General features: G+C 40.1%; 1 protein-coding gene across 1 annotated transcript in view; it reads right to left on the minus strand.

Annotated features, from left to right (window-relative positions):
* LOC126263439 (mutS protein homolog 5-like) overlaps positions 1-19705 on the minus strand; it is a 265557-nt gene that overhangs the window by 140611 nt on the left and 105241 nt on the right. Inside the window, exon 12 of the mRNA XM_049960532.1 lies at positions 2449-2494. Within this exon, the coding sequence (XP_049816489.1) occupies positions 2449-2494 (46 nt within the window). The remainder of the gene's footprint in view (positions 1-2448; positions 2495-19705) is intronic.

Genomic DNA, 19705 nt, shown 5'->3' on the forward strand with positions numbered 1-19705 from the left:
AACATACGACACAGTGAGTTTAACCACCTCTTTCCCATTAAGTCCAGACTTGCCATGGACATGTGGGCATCTGTGTGTAATAAAAATCTGTGTCCCTACTGTTCACTATGCCTATCAAGCAATATTCCACTGCTGCATATGTGTTTGTAGCATGAAAATTCACTGAGAGCACTGCACTGGGGCTCCTGTTGCTGTTTATCAGTTGATTATTCATATCCTTTCCCATTATGTTGTTTACTTCTATAATCTTGCTCTTGGTGTCCCACTCTCCCACACTGTGGCTGACAACAACTTCTTCATATGTGATCTGAACATCCACAATGATAATACGTTACATCTTCATCAGAAAACACATTTCTCCCATCATGGGCTCTACTTACCGCATCTGTTTCCTCCACAGCCATAGCTATGCCTATGGTATCAGCCAAGTACCTTGGAACTCCTGCATGCACTGTTCTTGACACATAGGGTGGCAGTTCCCGAATAAATGCCTCTAAACGCCCTCTGTTCCGCTTCCTGCAGAACAACCTCATTTGTTTCATCACTGTCAGATGATAATTACATTATTTTTTCCTATTCTATATACAAAACTCTAGCCAATGGCCTTGCCGCAATGGTAACACTGATTCCTGTCAGATAACCAAAGTTAAGCACTGTCAGGCTTGGGTAGCTCTTGGATGGGTGACTGTCCAGGTCTGTCAAGCACTGTTGGCAAGTGATGTGCACTCAGTCTGTATGAGGCCAAGTGAGGAGCTACTTGACTGAGAAGTAGCAGCTTAGTCAAAAACACTGACAACAGCCAGGATAGTGATGTGGTGACCACATGCCCCTCCATACCTGCATCTAGTGATGCCTATTGGCTGACGATGACACAGCAGTCCATCTGTACTGTTGGGTCTTCCAAGGCCTGTATAGACAGAGTTTTATCTACAAATTTCTCTACAGATTCATTCTGCTTCTGCAAACCCCCATTTAACTCTTCACGATAGCATCTATGGCTATTATATCTGCTGTATTGCTGTTTCTGACTCTCCTAAATTCACTGAATAATTGAGCATTCCTTAGGTCTTCACTGTACATAAGTTTTTGTGTCTCCTGTCAAATGTATTGGTCATTTGCAGCAGCAGTTCATCTGTCCAAGGTACAGTTTTATATCTATCAAAATCTAAGTTACCTGGTCCACTAAAGTTGCACCGCTTCCTAACTAGTAACTACCTGTGCTTTTGACTCAGATGTTATGAAACCATAATCTAATGCACAAGAATAACAACAGGAAAAACAAAATTGGAACAACAGAAGGACACTCATTTCTAATACTATTGCAACACTTCTTGCTACAACTAAATTTCTCCACCTGAGAGGTTGCTCATAGTTAGTACTCCATACATTTCAAAACAAACAACAAGTGATGACTGAGCCGTACCCCTTGCTCACAGTAAGTTACACTGTCCATGCTAACTGGGCGCAGACTAGCATATACTCCTTTCTATGTTCAGGTTATAAATCATGGACCACCAATGAGGCACCCTGAAGCTGGTTGAAATCAGCCAAAAGATGGCCACCAGTTGGAAGGCACCAGTTCATCTCTTGGCAGCACCACAACTAGCTGCAGCCCATAGACCCACAGCTAATGGAGGCAGTGTCTAGCAGTAGTTAGGCAAGATGACCCACAACATGTCAATGACTGGCATGGAGTACTCCTCAGAAATGGCTGTGAACCATGACAGATACTGCACGACCCTTGTGTTCTCCAAGGCATCATTTTTGGACTGCTTAGACCAAGGAAGTGGCATGGTGTAATCCGAGTCAATACTGCTATGGTCTAGCTCTTGCACAATTCTGCATTGACAATATTCTAGCCTTGGCAGCAGAAAGTGGGAATAGTATTGTGGCAACCAGATTTGAGATTTGCTTTAGTGCCAGGACGTTAAGTTTCATCATGTCAACTAGCTCCCCCCCCCCCCCCCCCCCGGCATTCTGCCCACTTGGACACAGGTTGTGGATGCCAACATGAATGGCAGTGACAAACAGTAGAAATGTTAAACAAAAAAAAAAAGGTTGATTTTGGAAGGAGAGAGAGAGAGAGAGAGAGAGAGAGAGAGAGAGATGGGGGCAGGCACACAGGAAACAGTTTCCAATCCCAAAACTGCAATATAAAACATATCTAATGCAAATCTGTAGATCTCTGATGTACTTGTGCTACAGTATTGCAGAAGTTTATAACATGTGAGATTATCCTTCAGCAATTAGTGAGGCAAGAATGCCAGCGCAGACAATAATGAGAAGGTATCATTCCAAATGTAGTATTGAATGTGATAACAGTGACTATAGGACTTAAATAATTTTACTTTAAGTGAATTAAAATTCTGGAGTGAATAATGATCTTTAGCACTTAACATAAAAAAGAAGTATGTTATTATTATTTGGATAATGACAGCAATTACTCACCACGACAACGAGTGCTCTTGTAATGTATTACACCGTCAACCTGAAACTAACACAACAGTTGTTATGGCATTGAAAATGTACAGATTGTGCATGCTTGTATGTAAGCATCAGCACAGTTTGATGCAGTCATGCGTTGTCATCCATAAAAATGAAGTCTGGACTGAATGCACCCTTGAAAAGATGCACTGGTGGAAAATGAATAGTGTCACAATAATGCTGATTGGTGAGTGTATTGTGTTCAAAAATTTGGAAGTCAGTACACCCATGCATCATAATGCCTCCCCACAACACAACCTATGGTCCACCAAAATGTCTGACAGTGATGAACATACCCTCATATGGTGAGAGGTGGAACACATAATGACAATGTATGACCACAGTGAACTATGTAGATGGAGTAATTCTTGGATGAGAGGATATTCCGTGAATGAATTGGCCTGCCCTTCCTTCTGACTGAAATCCCATTGAGCACATGCAGGATGCATTGGTGAGACATTTTGAGGCATGTCCACATGCACCAATGACCATCCAGCAGTTCCAAGTGCACTGATGGAAGAATGGAACACCCTACCACAAGAACCTCTGCCAACATTGTTGGAGCAAATTGCAGAGCATGCACTGCTGTCCACAGTGATCACATACCATATTAAGAACCTTCTGTAATGTCCACAGGACCATCATGAACTGCTGTCACTTCAGTATAAATGTTATCTTTGAATAAAAGTGTCATTTCTGTTCGTCTAATTGCATATTTCTTTCAGATACCTTCTGTACTGTGCCGCAGCAGTTGGTTGTATGCATGGTCCAAGTTTCATCGAGCTATGATACTTGGCAGTGGCACATCATGTGAAAGTTTATTTCACTCTTACATTTTGCACACCACCGTGATATACTACAATAGCAGACACAATATTGATCCTTATCGTATACTCTGAAAATCTTCAGTTGTGTACACTTCCTGTTGTGTAAGCTCCCATAGATTTCTAATGTGGCGCACTTTATATGTTTAGTTAGACAGGATAAAAACCAGTTATCAGCAAGTCAGTGACAGCCAACACTGCTGCAAACTGTAAGTTCGTGATCTGTAATTTGTGCTAAATTCTATCAGACATGGTTTTTTATGAGGGGCATTCAGTATGTTATTCAACATTTTTTCTGGAAGCAGTTAAGTTTTATTCAGCATTCCAATACAGCTCAACTTCGGAGCCAATGTCTTGCTGCTCTCAATAACCTCCCCACCATCCACATACTGCTTCCCACGGAATAATCCTTCATTGGACCAAACAGATGGAACTTGGCAGCTGCAAGATCCAAGCTGTAGGGTGGATACGGAAGAACAATCCAATGAAGTTTTGTGAGCTTCTCTTTGGTGCACAGACGTTATGTGAGGCCTTGTGTTGCCATGGAAAAAGAGAAGCTTGTTTGCATTTTGGTGGTGATGAACATGCTGAAATCTTTTCTTTAATTTCCTGAGGGTAGCACAGTACATTTCAGATCTGATCATTGCACCATGAGGGAGGATATCAAACAGAATAACCCCTTCAGGGTAGGGCTGATGATAAAATATTGATATTTTTTCCAAAAAATATCGATAAGTATTGGCAACATTTTTTTTCCCACCAATATATTGATGTTGATGTGGAGATAATGAGTGCTGATATTTTCATTTTATATTATTTTTTTCCGCAATTTTCAATAATATTTTAAGTTGTTCTTTTGGAATAGTAGTAGAACATAATTTTACTTTCACTGTGTGTAGGAGTCTTATTACTTTTTGAGCTTTCATAACTTCCACACTTTCCCTTCGACTGTGTGAAGCAAGTATATGCCACAAAGAAGAAGTCCAAGCACAAAGAAGAAGTCCGATTGCACTTGGGGGTGGCAGTGTAAATGGAATAACACGATATCCAACGTAAAGAAACAGCACACCAGTTAAGTTGAAAAACAATTTTCAATACAACTAATGTGCTATTTCTTTCACTTCGGCATTCTTCAAAATCAGTTGCTGAAACTGATGAACAAAAATCTAAATAACAAGATTGGTCTTTGCGATGGGCAAAGAAGTGTGAGGAGAGATGTTGATGTAATCGGCACTCAGCACTACGAACAGAAACTGCAACGCTTCTCCATGCTATTTTGACACTACAAGTGCTAGGTCACTGAAATTTGCAGAAATGAAAAAACATGGAAGTTGACATAAAGTGTTTCAGGCAAATCCAATAAGTGATGAAACCGAATGATTGACCCATTGGACACCTTTTATTGTGCCACTTACCTGCAGCTGCCATTGTTGCAAAGTGATTATTGCCAAGCGTGATGTGCATCGTTTTCGTTTCAATTCTTGCTCTAAGGAGGGCAAGCAGGCTGCTAGCTTATTGATGTACAGAATATCTAATAATAAATCAGTACTTAAAGATATAACTCTAAAGCTGGCTGTATATTTACAACGTGCAGCTGATATTTTTTTGCTGACACATCTGTATTTTTTCCGTCGATAATTTTTTTCGATTTGTCGAAAGCAGATACTGATATTTTTTAAAATACTGGTATATCAGATTCCCAATATTTTTAAAAACATGACTTTACCATCTGAGGGTATGGCTTTGAACTTTTTCTAAGGAGGAGAGGTGGTCTGGCATCACTCCACAGACTGCTGTTACATTTTCGGTTCAAAGTGATGAACCCATGTTCCATCACCTGCGACAATGTTCAACAAAAGTTGTCATAATCAGTCTCATAATGTGCAAGCAATTCTGCACAGATGATCCTTCACTGCTCAGTATGTTTTTCTGTCAGGCAGTGAGGAACACAGTGAGCACGAACCTGTGAGTACCCCAACTGGTGGACATCCAGTTGAGCAGTGAGGCATCTGATTGTAATCTGTCAATCACCTCGAATGAGAGTGTCCGCACATTCCAACACAACAGGAGACATAGCTGCGTGTGGACAGCTGGCAGATGGGAATTGGAGTGATTTGTGCGACTTCACTGCTATTACGTCAGATGCCTTACCCAATGGCTCACCATGCTTTTGTTCACTGCCAGGTCTCTGCAGGCATTCTAGAAATGTCCATGAATATTTGCGATGCTCTAGTTTTCTCCCAAAAGAAACTCAATGACAGCTCTCAGCTTGGAACACATCTACGTCACAGATGTCATTTTGAATGCTATGTATAGTGCCCCCACCTATCAGAACTTCATGCGACTCCAGGTGCTGAAGCAGGAAAATTTCACAATGTCCAAAAACAAATTCCGCATTTTTCAACCAAAATTGGCGGAGGAAAAAAAAAAAAAAAGTATTTCATTACTTATTGAATGCCCCTCATATATGAAACTTGCTGAGTCTTAAAAGTCACTCTTAGTAGAAATATCTATGTCCTTAAAGTCCACAAATAGGATTAACTAACACTGTCAACTTTGTCCCTGTCTCAACTAACACAGCTCCCTCTTCATTTTCCTCATAACACCGAACTAAACCATCTCCCTCTATGAAGCACTTATGTAACCGCTACCCCATTATTATTATCCACTCACACTAGATGAGAACTTAATTTCTTTTGCAACATGTAAACTATACAAGTTACGTTAAACCTAAGTACTTCAAGATGACGTTGATGTTCCAAATGAAACAATGCTAATATTATATTTCTTATTACATCATGTATTTTAGAAGATGTTTCATTCCGTAGACAGAAAACAGTAATAAAGGAAATCAGCCTTATCACTTATCAAAAGATGTAAATCTGATGGTTTATAAGCATTACTGTACAGGGTGTATCATGATTAATGGTGTAAATGCATACAGTTGAAAGTACTAGAAGCAAAAAAAGTCTCAGTAAACATAGGGTTGAAAATGCATACCTTAAGAGCTATGAGCTATTTTTCATCTTCGATACTGTGAAGCAAATCTCTTTTATTGCACGCTCTTTGCTTTCCACATTTTGGGAAGTAGTAGTATGGACTAAAACAAAAAAAAAATGTCCAGTAAACATGTGCTCTAGAATGCATACCTTAAGAGCTAGGAGCACGTGCTCATCTTTGCTACTTGGAAACACAACTCTACTACTGAACAATTGCTCATAACTTTTAAGGTATGCATTTTAGAGCACATGTTTACTGGACATTTTTTTTCTTATTTTGGTCCATACTACTACTTCCCAAAATGTGGAAGTATCAAAGATGAAAAATTGCGCATAGCTCTTAAGGTATGCATTTATGACCCCATGTTTATTCCGTCTTTGTTGCTTCTAGTATAGTGTACTTTCAGCTGAATGCGTTTATGCCATGAATTATGATACACCCTGTATACAATTAAACACATTGATGTTTATATTATAAATCACTTCTGAATTAATGACAAACAAGCATTAGTGGTATGCTGCATTTGACAGCTAATTATAGTTTGAATAAGACTGACGGATGGCAGTGGAGGGAGCAGGGGGGGGGGGGGGGGGCGCTGTTGCAGAATGATATACAGCAAGCCATTCGCTCATGAGAACAATAGTGTCATGCACATTGCGAATGTAATAAAATGTGTGATTTTGTCATCACTGTCTTTGTTCGCTGTGGGATGGGTGCTGTTTGTGGTGGCAGTAGGAACAAAAATTGTAGACACTGCAGTCTGTACGTTAGTATTGTAACTACACGATTATGCATGAACAACACCAATAATACAAGTGTTCATCCTCAATCAGCAAATGCCGAGAAGTAAAAAATTTGCTAATCAACCAAAAGAAAATTGCAAGCTGAGAACGCAACTCAGTATTGGGTCCAACATGTTGCACCACCAAAAGGATACATGTAGAGAAACACTTGCACTACTGTCTGTGTGGTCACTAGAATAGCTGTCAAAATTTAACAAAATAATGAGTTACTCAATGTATTTTACACTATACATTCATTCTTCCCATTTCAATATTATTTCCTTTGTATGGTTCACAACAATATGTTACTCTGGTGAGGAAGTTTTGTTTACAGTGCCTGTTATCAACCATTTTACTTCTGCCAATTTATATTTTTGTTGGACTTTGCCTAACATACTTCAATTTGAGGCCTCCTGAATTCTATACAATTAAAATGGTAGTGATAATGGTGCTGCTCTTAAGACTTTTAGAACAGCATTTTTTGGACTGTTCACACACAACATTAACAGGCCACTATGGTTCATTCTGAGCCATAAGATACCATAATTTTTGTTCTTTTTCAATGTTTTATTTATTTCGTTTTAGCTGGTTGCAACTCTCCTGTGTTCTGAAGCACCTACAGACACTTCATCAAGTTCTGTAAAATGGAGGCAGTGTTTGTGCAAATGTCCTTAAATCATTGCTGAAACATGTTTTCATTTGCTTCTTTATGGTAGTTGTGGGTTGGAAATATGTAGACCAGTTTACAAGCTATCAAATGCTGTTAAAAAAGTACAAAACAGTACAGAATGAATAACACAACAGTTTCAAGTATTAATATGGAAAATAAATGCTCCTCAGAATAGATTGACAACCTCATTTTGATATCTCAGACCAAATATGAAAACCATGGGTATTATGACTTATATGACTCGTTCTATGGATAAAGGACACAATGTATTCGCAGTAGCCAATCTTTAACTGATTTCTAAAGTAAAGAACTTACAAAAGACATCAATAAATTCGGCATAGTGGGTGAGTATTATCTTGAGTGCACAATGGCATAACAACATTCAACAGATTATTACTCACCAACAGATGAAGCACTGAACTACAGACAAGAACAACAAAAACGAATGCTACAAGTGTTTCAGTCTGCAGACAAAGTCCTTCTTCAGAAGTAGAAAACTCACACAAGAACAACTCAGACACAAGGCCACTGTCTCTAGGTGCTAAGGCCAGACTGTAATTACTTGTGTGTGAGAAGGAATGTAGCTGATGTGGGGTAGGAGGTGCATGTGGTTCTGCAGTGAATGCAGGGAATGGGATGGGCAAAATAGCAAAGATTGAGGTCAGGGGGGGGGGGGGGGGGTGACAGGCACGAAGGATTGTTGTAGGGACAATTCACACTTGTGCGATTCAGAAAAGCTGCTGTTGGTGGGAAGAATCCAGATTGCACAGGCTACAAAGCAGTCATTAAAGTGATGCATATCATGTTGTATGGTATGCTCAGCAACTGGGTGGTCTAGCTGTTTCTTGGCCACAGTTCGGCAGTGGGGTAGGAGATGCCAGTGACAGAAGTGAAGTAGGTTGTAGATGTATGCGACAAGTCTATTGCCAGGATGTTGGCCATGAGGCAAGGGGTAGTGAGCAGGGGTAGAAGAGGCAGACACAGATATTGCAGAGGTTTGGTGGGAGGCAAAATACGAATGTTTGAAGGGGTGGGGAGGATATTTCTCATTTTGGAGCAGGAATGATGACTGGTCACTGTCATCGATCATCTGCTATACAGTCCCCATATGGCATCATGGGATTTTCAGCCAGGATAACAATGTTGAGAAATAAGTATGTACAGGAAGCAGGAATGATGACTGGTCACTGTCATCGATCATCCTCTATACAGTCCTCATATGGCATCATGCGATTTTCAGCCAGGATAACAATTTTGAGAAATAAGTATGTACAGGAAGAATAAGGATGTAGAATGTTAAAAAATTTGTTTTATTTAAAAAGCTTTTAGAAGTTTTCACACAAGAAATTCAGAGGCATTACTTTTTAGCAAGCCCTCATATAAAACAAACACATCAACTTATTACCTCTACACCTACATATGTATTCCTCAAGGTGTAGTATTGTGCACGGTGGAGAGTACCTTGTATCACAACTAGCCATGTCCTTTCCTGTTTCACTCACAAACAGAGCAAGGGAAAAACGAGTGCCTATAAGCTTCCGTCTGAGCGCCAGTTTCTTGTATTTTATCTTCATGGTCCTTAGGCGAAATGTATGTTGGCAGCAGGAGGATCGTTTTCTACTCTGCTTCAAATAACAGTTCTCTAAATTTTCTCAATAACGTTCCTTGACAGGAATGTCCCCTTCCCTCCAGGGGTTCCCATTTGAGTTCCCGAAGCATCTCCATAACACTATGTGTTGTTCAAGCTGGTAATAAATCTTGCAGCTCGCTTCTGGATTGCTGCGATGTCTTCCTTTAAGAGGACTTCATGTGGATCCCAAACACTCAAGCTGTACTCAAGAACAGGTTGCACTGCGTTCTGTATGCAGTTTCCTTTACAGGTGAACCACAATTTCTCAAAATTCTTCCAATAAATTGAAGTCAACCATTTACATTCCCTACCACAAATCACACAGGCATGACCCATTTGATATTGCTTTGTAACATTATGCCCAGATATTTATAAGACATGAATGTGTTGGGCAGGACATTATGAATGCTTTATCTAAAAATTATGGGTTTGGTTTTTCATATTCATCGTATTTACTTACATTTTCCTACATTAACAGCCAGCTGCCGTTATCACACCAATTAGGAATTTTGTCCAAGTCATCTTGTATCATCCAACAATCACTCATCTCTGACACTTTCCCTCTCCCCACAGCATCATCAGCAAATAACCACAGGTTGTTTCCCACCATATCCACTAGATCATTTATGTATGTAGAAAAAAATAAATATCTGGGAACTTATTCCATAAGCTTGTACTGTCACTAACAATTTGCACTGACGTACAGTTTCAAATGCTTTTCGAAATCTAGAAATATGGATTCTGCCTGTTGCCCTTCAGCCATACATCCCAGTATACATCTACATGATTACTCTGCAATTCACATTTAAGTGCTTGGCAGAGGGTTCATCGAACCACAATCATACTATCTCCCTACCATTCCACTCCCGAACAGCGCACGGGAAAAACGAACACCTAAACCTTTCTGTTCGAGCTCTGATTTCTCTTATTTTATTTTGATGATCATTCCTACCTATGTAGGTTGGGCTCAACAAAATATTTTCGCATTCGGAAGAGAAAGTTGGTGACTGAAATTTCGTAAATAGATCTCGCCGCGACGAAAAACGTCTTTGTTTAATGACTTCCATCCCAACTCGCGTATCATATCTGCCACACTCTCTCCCCTATTACGTGATAATACAAAACGAGCTGCCCTTTTTTGCACCCTTTCGATGTTCTCCGTCAATCCCACCTGGTAAGGATCCCACTCCGTGCAGCAATATTCTAACAGAGGACGAATGAGTGTAGTGTAAGCTGTCTCTTTAGTGGACTTGTTGCATCTTCTAAGTGCCCTGCCAATGAAACGCAACCTTTGGCTCGCCTTCCCCACAATATTATCTATGTGGTCTTTCCAACTGAAGTTGTTCGTAATTTTAAGACCCAGATACTTAGTTGAATTGACAGCCTTGAGAACTGTACTATTTATTGAGTAATCGAATTCCAACGGATTTCTTTTGGAACTCATGTGGATTACCTCACACTTTTCGTTATTTAGCGTCAACTGCCACCTGCCACACCATACAGCAATCTTTTCTAAATCGCTTTGCCACTGATACTGGTCTTCAGATGACCTTACTAGACGGTAAATTACAGCATCATCTGCGAACAACCTAAGAGAACTGCTCAGATTGTCACCCAGGTCATTTATATAAATCAGGAACAGCAGAGGTCCCAGGACGCTTCCCTGGGGAACACCTGATATCACTTCAGTTTTACTTGATGATTTGACGTCTATTACTATGAACTGCGACGTTCCTGACAGGAAATCACGAATCCAGTCGCACAACTGAGACGATACCCCACAGGCCCGCAGCTTGATTAGAAGTCGCTTGTCAGGAACGGTGTCAAAAGCTTTCCGGAAATCTAGAAACACGGAATCAACTTGAGATCCCCTGTTGATAGTGGTCATTACTTCGTGCGAATAAAGAGCTAGCTGCATTGCACAAGAACAATGTTTTCTGAAACCATGCTGATTACGTATCAATAGATCGTTCCCTTCGAGGTGATTCATAATGTTTGAATACAGTATATGCTCCAAAACCCTACTGCCAACTGACGTCAATGATATAGGTTTGTAGTTCGATGGATTACTCCTACTACCCTTCTTAAACACTGGTGCGACCTGCGCAATTTTCCAATCTACAGGTACAGATCTATTGGTGAGCGAGCGGTTGTATATGATTGCTAAGTAGGGAGCTATTGTATTGGCGTAATCTGAAAGAAACGTAATCGGTATACAATCTGGACCTGAAGACTTGCCCGTATCAAGCGATTTGAGTTGTTTCGCAACCCCTAAGGTATCTACTTCTAAGAAACTCATGCTAGCTGCTGTTCGTGTTTCAAATTCTGGAATATTCCGTTCATCTTCCCTGGTGAATGAATTTCGGAAAACTGCGTTCAATAACTCCACTTTAGCAGCACAGTCGTCTGTAACAGTACCATCGGCACTGCGCAGCGAAGGTATTGACTGCGTCTTGCCGCTTGTGTTCTTTACATACGACCAGAATTTCTTCGGATTTTCTACCAAATTTCGAGACAATGTTTCACTGTGGAACCTATTAAAGGCATCTCACATTGAAGTCCGTGCCAAATTTCGCGTGTCTGTAAATAGCCAATCTTCGGGATTTCGCGTTCTTCTGAACTTCGGATCAAGTGATAAAATAGCAAGCCGAGTTTCACACGAGTGATGCTTCCTAAAATCATGCTGATTCATGGATATGAGCTTTTCATGTCTAGGAAATTTATTACATTTGAACAAGCAAACCAATATAATTTTGGCGGTCCGTTCTTTTAGCCTTCTTATACAGGGTGTTACAAAAACGTACGGCCAGACTTTCAGGAAACATTCCTCACACATAAATAAAGAAAAGATGTTATGTGGACATGTGTCCGGAAATGCTGAATTTCCATGTTAGAGCTCATTTTAGTTTCGTCAGTATGTACTGTACTTCCTCGATTCACCACCAGTTGGCCCAATTGAAGGAAGGTAATGTTGACTTCAGTGCTTGTGTTGACATGCGACTCATTGCTCTACAGTACTAGCATCAAGCACATCAGTACATAGCATCAACAGGTTAGTGTTCATCACGAATGTGGTTTTGCAGTGAGTGCAATGTTAACAAATGCGGAGTTGGCAGATGCCCATTTGATGTATGGATTAGCACGGGGCAATAGCCGTGGCGCGGTACGTTTGTATCGAGACAGATTTCCAGAACGAAGGTATCCCGACAGGAAGACGTTCGAAGCAATTCATCGGCGTCTTAGGGAGCACGGAACATTCCAGCCTATGACTCACATCTGGGGAAGACCTAGAACGACGAGGACACCTGCAATGGATGAGGCAATTCTTCGTGCAGTTGGCGATAACCCTAATGTCAGCGTCAGAGAAGTTGCTGCTGTACAAGGTAACGTTGACCACGTCACTGTATGGAGAGTGCTACGGGAGAACCAGTTGTTTCCGAACCATGTACAGCGTGTGCAGGCACTATCAGCAGCTGATTGGCCTCCATGGGTACACTTCTGCGAATGGTTCATCCAACAATGTGTCAATCCTCATTTCAGTGCAAATGTTCTCTTTATGGATGAGGCTTCATTCCGTGATCAAATTGTAAATTTTCACAATCAACATGTGTGGGCTGATGAGATTCCGCATGCAATTGTGCAATCACATCATCAACACAGATTTTCTGTTAACGTTTGGGCAGGCATTGTTGGTGATGTCTTGATTGGGCCCCATGTTCTTTCACCTACACTCAATGGAGCATGTTATCATGATTTCATACAGGATACTCTACCTGTGCTGCTAGAACATGTGCCTTTACAAGTGCGACCCAACATGTGGTTCATGCATGATGGAGCTCCTGCACATTTCAGTCGAAGTGTTCGCATGCTTCTCAACAACAGATTCGGTGACCGATGGATTGGTAGAGGCGGACCTCCACGCTCTCCTGACCTCAACCCTCTTGACTTTCATTTATGGGGGCATTTGAAAGCTCTTGTCTACGCAAGCCCGGTACCAAATGTAGAGACTCTTCATGCTCGTATTGTGGATGGCTGTGATACAATACGCCATTCTCCAGGGCTGCATCAGCGCATCAGGGATTCCATGCGACGGAGGGTGGATGCATGTATCCTCGCTAACAGAGGACATTTTGAACATTTCCTGTATGAAAGTGTTTGAAGTCACGCTGGTATGTTCTGTTGCTGTGTGGTTCCATTCCATGATTAATGTGATCTGAAATAAAATGAGCTCTAACATGGAAAGTAAGCGTTTTTGGACACATGTCCACATAACACATTTTCTTTCTTTGTGTGTGACGAATGTTTCCTGAAAGTTTGGCCATACCTTTTTGTAACACCCTTTATATAGGAGTCACCTACACTTTTTACCAGTCACCTGGAAATTTGTGCTGGGCAAGAGATTCACATTAAATGCAAGCTAAGTAAGGAGCTAACACCACTGAGTACTCTTTGTAAAACCAAGCCGGGATTCCGTCCGGACCTGGCAATTTATTTGTTTTCAACCCTTTCAGTTGTTTGTCTACACCAGGGATGCTAATTAAAGAGTTGTTTATACAGTACTCTGTGTGATGGTCAAACAATGGTATGTTTGTACCATTCTCCTGAGTGAATGAATTCTTAAACACAGAATTTAATACTTCGGATTTTGTTTTGCCATCTTCAACAGCCACACCAGACTGTTCAAACAGTGATTAGATGGAAAGCTTAGACCTGCTTAGCAAATTTACATCGTTCCACAAGTTTCTTGGGTTCTCATCCAGATCTTTTGGTATGACTGTGGTAGTTGTTGTATGCTTCACGCAGATATCTTTTCACAGACACATGAATCTCTACTAACTTTTGTCTGTCGTCATTTGTGTATTCTCTTTTGAACTGAGAGTACAACAGCCTTTGACTCCTCAGCATTTTCCGAATTTCACTGCTAAACCAGGGTGGGTCTTTTCCATCCTTAATTCACTTACTAGGCACATGTATGTCCATCGTACTGGAACTAAATGACTGAAATTAATCGTCTAAGTGAGATGCTAACAACTGCTTATCTGCTCTTTTTAGCAGAAATGCTCTCCTAGCATTTTTGACTGGTTTATTAGCTTTTGCAACCATAGTTGCTATGATGACATCATGATCACTAATCCCCATCTCTATACTGATGCCACTGATAACGTACGGCCTGTCTGTCTATTTCCATGTCCTGTGGGCTGCTGAACTAGCTGCTTGAGACAGTTTTTGGAAAATGTGTTCTACAGTGAAGTTAAAATCTTCTGGTTGTTAGGTCATGTCACATTTCTTCAAATAATCGATGCTTCAACCCTCTGCTGAGATTTTCTTCAGGATCTTGTGGTATCCACTACATTTAACACCATCAGAGATCAGTGTATTATAAAGGTGAGTTTTCCTGGACTTGTATTGGAAAAGTGGGATTATTGAGTAAAAATCTTGGGCTACCATTGATAAGCCATTGTCACCGGATAGTAAGACAAGTTTTCCTGTGATAACGCAGAAGAAGGAGGTTATTGGCATGGAAAAACTCCCATAAAAAAAGGTGACAGTGCTCAATCTACAGCAGTGCGGTTGAAATGTTGACTGTCGGAAGAAATATGACACGGCCTAACAACCCAGGAGATTTTAACTTCAGTGACAATGGCCAGGAAAGCCTGCAGACTTAAGTGTTCTAAAGTACTCCGCAAAACTGTCCTGACTGCACTCCGTGCAATGAAGCCACAGATGTCCCAGTCTATACTTGATAGGTTAAAGTTGCCTCCAACTAGTATTGCATGATCTGTGTATTTAAACACTACTGACTGTAGACTCTCTTTGAATGACTCTAGAACTGTCACAGCAGAAAACAGGTGGCCAGTAAAATCATCCAACAATTAACTTGGCTTCACCTAAACCTGTTATATACGACTAGATAACTTCAACTTTGCTTGAAGTGACAGAAGTGTTTTTTGGCTAAAATAAACATACTTTTCACATAACTTTAAATTTGTAATGTAAGGTGTGGCCAAGACAAGGTTCTGAGCATAAACTAGTTTTTATATTACAGTTATTGCATACTAGTTAAGGAATAGCCACCAAGAAGGACTGGTAATTCAATTGCTTCTTTATTTAGAGTAACCTCACATTGTTTTACTTCATCACTAAGTTACTGGTGTGGGTGCTACCCCTAGAAAACTCCTATAAACCAAACCATGTAGCTTAAAATATTATAAAAAGGGTATAAATTCCCCTGGTATAAACAATCAACAAACAAACATTTACTACTTGTGCAAAAAGCATACAAAACTCTACAAAACCAAGTGAATCCATATTGCCTCCACAAGGCATTTTAAAAATTGGGTTATTTCTTGTTGTTAAACTCACTTTTATCCAGACCCTCTCTGGGATACACTACAGTAAAGAAAAATGGAAATGTAATCCCTTATTTCATTATGACCCTGTCATCAAGCTAAATAAGTAACACACTTTGAAGAACTAGCAACTTTTGCCACACTGCATACCAATGTGAATATGAAATTCTCTAAATTCTCCAAATTGTTTAAATTGAACTTTGAAAAGGCATTTCCAAAAGTATGCGTGTTTGTATCAACATCTCACAAAAACCGATGGGTAACAGCAGGTATTAAGAAGTCCTCCCAAACACTTAAACACCTCAGTTCCATGAAAAAGATTTGCAGTGATCCAGAATTCTTAAATTTCTATCATAGGTATAAAAAGATTTATAGGAAGCTGCTGATTGCTGCAAAAAAGTCATTTAATGACAAAATAATATATAATGTAGAGAATAAAAGCAAAGCAGTCTGGGATGTTATAAAAAAGGAAACCCGGAGAGGCAAACAAATACAGAATAACATACTGCTAAGGGAGGGGGATAAAGTAATAAATGATCCACAGAACTTAGCAAACTACATAAACAAGCATTTTTCAAGTATTTCAGAGAAGTTACAGCAAAAATTCCTTCAAACAAATATAACACCTGTAAATAATGTTGCACTAAATACAATGATGTTACTTCCAACCACAGAGAATGAAGTCAGTAAAACAATTCAAAAGATAAAAATTAAGATGTCAGTAGGCTTAGATGAAGTACCAATGTGTATACTGAAACAATGTATAGGGATTATATAAGGCCCCTTAACAAAGATAATAAATGAATCCTTCACATCAGGGACATTTCCAGAGCAAGAGTTGTACATTTGTAGAAAGGTAATGCAGATGACATAGAAAATTACCGGTCCATTTCCCTGCTGTCAGCATTCTCAGAAATAATAGAAGCAATTATGAAAGACAGATTAATGAATTCCTGAATAAATACAATCTTTTAAGCGAATCACAGGTTTGTTTCTGAAGTGGCAAAAATACGGAGTCAGCCATAGTAGATTCACAAAAATACCGAGTCAGCCATAGTAGAATTCACAAAAGTTGTACTTGATGCTCTTGATAAAGGTGAGTGTGTCACAGGCATATTTTTAGATCTTTCTAAGGCGTCTTATACAGTTCACCACACGATTCTATTAAATAAATAAGAAGCATTAGGAATAAGAGGGGTAGCTAATAACTAGTTTCGATCATACCTAACAGATAGGGTGCAAAGAATAGAGATAACACATACTTCAAATAGATCTAAACATTTAGTAAAACACTTATCAGAACCAAAAAACATTAATATAGGGATTCTGCAACGTAGCATATTAGGACCATTACTGTTCCTGATATACATCAATGACTTTCCCAGTAGTGTTACTCATGGTGAAAAAATCCTCTTCGCTGATGACAGCAATATTATAGTCACTGAGAAAACAAGAGAACTTCTTGCCGAGAAAGCAAATGAAACTCTCAAGGATGTTTATGATTGGTCAATAAGTAATAAAGTGACACTGAACATAAAGAAAACTAATGCCATGAATTTCAGTTTGAAGAGGAAAAATGATAATGTTAAATTAAATGTAGATGGCGCCTCTATCGACTGTGTAACAAATGCAAAATTTCTAGAAATGAATACTGACTCTCAGTTGAAGTGGTGTGAACACACAAAGGTAATTGCAAACAGGATGTGATCAGGATGTGATCAGCCCTTAGAATCCTATCATCAGTGTGTAACATGCAGTGTCTTTTAGTTACATATTATTCATATGTACATTCAATTCTTAGCAATGGCATTCTTTTTTGGGGAACAAATGAACAAAATACGAATACAATTTTCAAACTCCAGAAAAGAGCCATACGAATAATAACCAAAAATACTAGTCCAGCTCATTGTAAAGATCTGTTCAGAACACTGGGGATTTTAACTGCTCCACATGAATACATTTACCAAGCTCTGTCCATGATCACGCAACAAGAGAGAGACTCAACGTACATTTAACAAGAAAAAATAAACATAAAACTCAAAACAGCATTTTCTACCAAGGAGTAAAACTGTACAATAAATTACCACATGAGATTAAACAAATTGCAAAAATAGACTTATTTAAAAAGGCAGCTAAAAAAAAGTACCTGTTATGCAATACATTTTATACACTGAAGGATTAGTTAGCTAAAACAGAGTAGGGGTTTTATAAAATATGTTATACAAATAAATAATAATAATAATAATAATGGTTATAAAATATCCACCATTCCACATAACACCTTCACTTTGTTTTTTCCTTTCTAGAACTACTTACCCCCAAGCTATGCACAGCACAATACTAACGCCTGTTCTTCTTTTTGAGGTCAGCATTTCACTCATTATGGAGGGATGCTGACTCAGTTTTTCAGGATAGCAAATGGGAAGTTGCGGTACAAAAAACGGCCCAGAGATCACCAGTGTGTGTGTGCGCTATGAAACAATGTGTGTATAGTGTGTGCAGTGACTGATAGTGAGATATGAGTGAACAATGTGGCATTAATTTATGTAATAAGTTATTTGCAAAAAAATATTGTATACCATGAGTAAATCTAATGATCGTCTCTTACTAGAAGTCTGTAAATACATGTGTACACGAATTAGCTTATTTTAAATTAATGTAAATTTGTAAATACATTGACATGTCCTATATCCTTGTAAAAAGAGATCCATGGATGAAAAAAGCTACTACTACTACTACTTATTATTATCCCCCAAGTCATGAATAGCATACAAAGCTCAGACTTAAAAAACACAGGTAGATTCATCTACTTTGCAGATTTCAAGTAAGCTTCAAAACCAACGGTATTCCACCTTTGTAGGAACCATCAAAGACACCATATTTCACTGACACAGGCTTGTCAAACCATCATTGACTATTTAAATGGATAGTATCCCTGTAGATATTCTATTACTTCAATTTGTGTCATCCTTCCTTGGATCCACCCAACCTAGTAATTATGCAGATTCATATATATACATGAGTAAATTATTCTTTTTAACATTATACACTCCTGGAAATTGAAATAAGAACACCGTGAATTCATTGTCCCAGGAAGGGGAAACTTTATTGACACATTCCTGGGGTCAGATACATCACATGATCACACTGACAGAACCACAGGCACATAGACACAGGCAACAGAGCATGCACAATGTCGGCACTAGTACAGTGTATATCCACCTTTCGCAGCAATGCAGGCTGCTATTCTCCCATGGAGACGATCGTAGAGATGCTGGATGTAGTCCTGTGGAACGGCTTGCCATGCCATTTCCACCTGGCGCCTCAGTTGGACTAGCGTTCGTGCCGGACGTGCAGACCACGTGAGACGACGCTTCATCCAGTCCCAAACATGCTCAATGGGGGACAGATCCGGAGATCTTGCTGGCCAGGGTAGTTGACTTACACCTTCTAGAGCACGTTGGGTGGCACGGGATACATGCGGACGTGCACTGTCCTGTTGGAACAGCAAGTTCCCTTGCCGGTCTAGGAATGGTAGAACGATGGGTTCGATGACGGTTTGGATGTACCATGCACTATTCAGTGTCCCCTCGACGATCACCAGTGGTGTACGGCCAGTGTAGGAGATCGCTCCCCACACCATGATGCCGGGTGTTGGCCCTGTGTGCCTCGGTCGTATGCAGTCCTGATTGTGGCGCTCACCTGCACGGCGCCAAACACGCATACGACCATCATTGGCACCAAGGCAGAAGCGACTCTCATCGCTGAAGACGACACGTCTCCATTCGTCCCTCCATTCACGCCTGTCGCGACACCACTGGAGGCGGGCTGCACGATGTTGGGGCGTGAGCGGAAGACGGCCTAACGGTGTGCGGGACCGTAGCCCAGCTTCATGGAGACGGTTGCGAATGGTCCTCGCCGATACCCCAGGAGCAACAGTGTCCCTAATTTGCTGGGAAGTGGCG

Source organism: Schistocerca nitens, chromosome 6, assembly GCF_023898315.1.
Source record: "Schistocerca nitens isolate TAMUIC-IGC-003100 chromosome 6, iqSchNite1.1, whole genome shotgun sequence".
NCBI classification, from domain to species: domain Eukaryota; kingdom Metazoa; phylum Arthropoda; class Insecta; order Orthoptera; family Acrididae; genus Schistocerca; species Schistocerca nitens.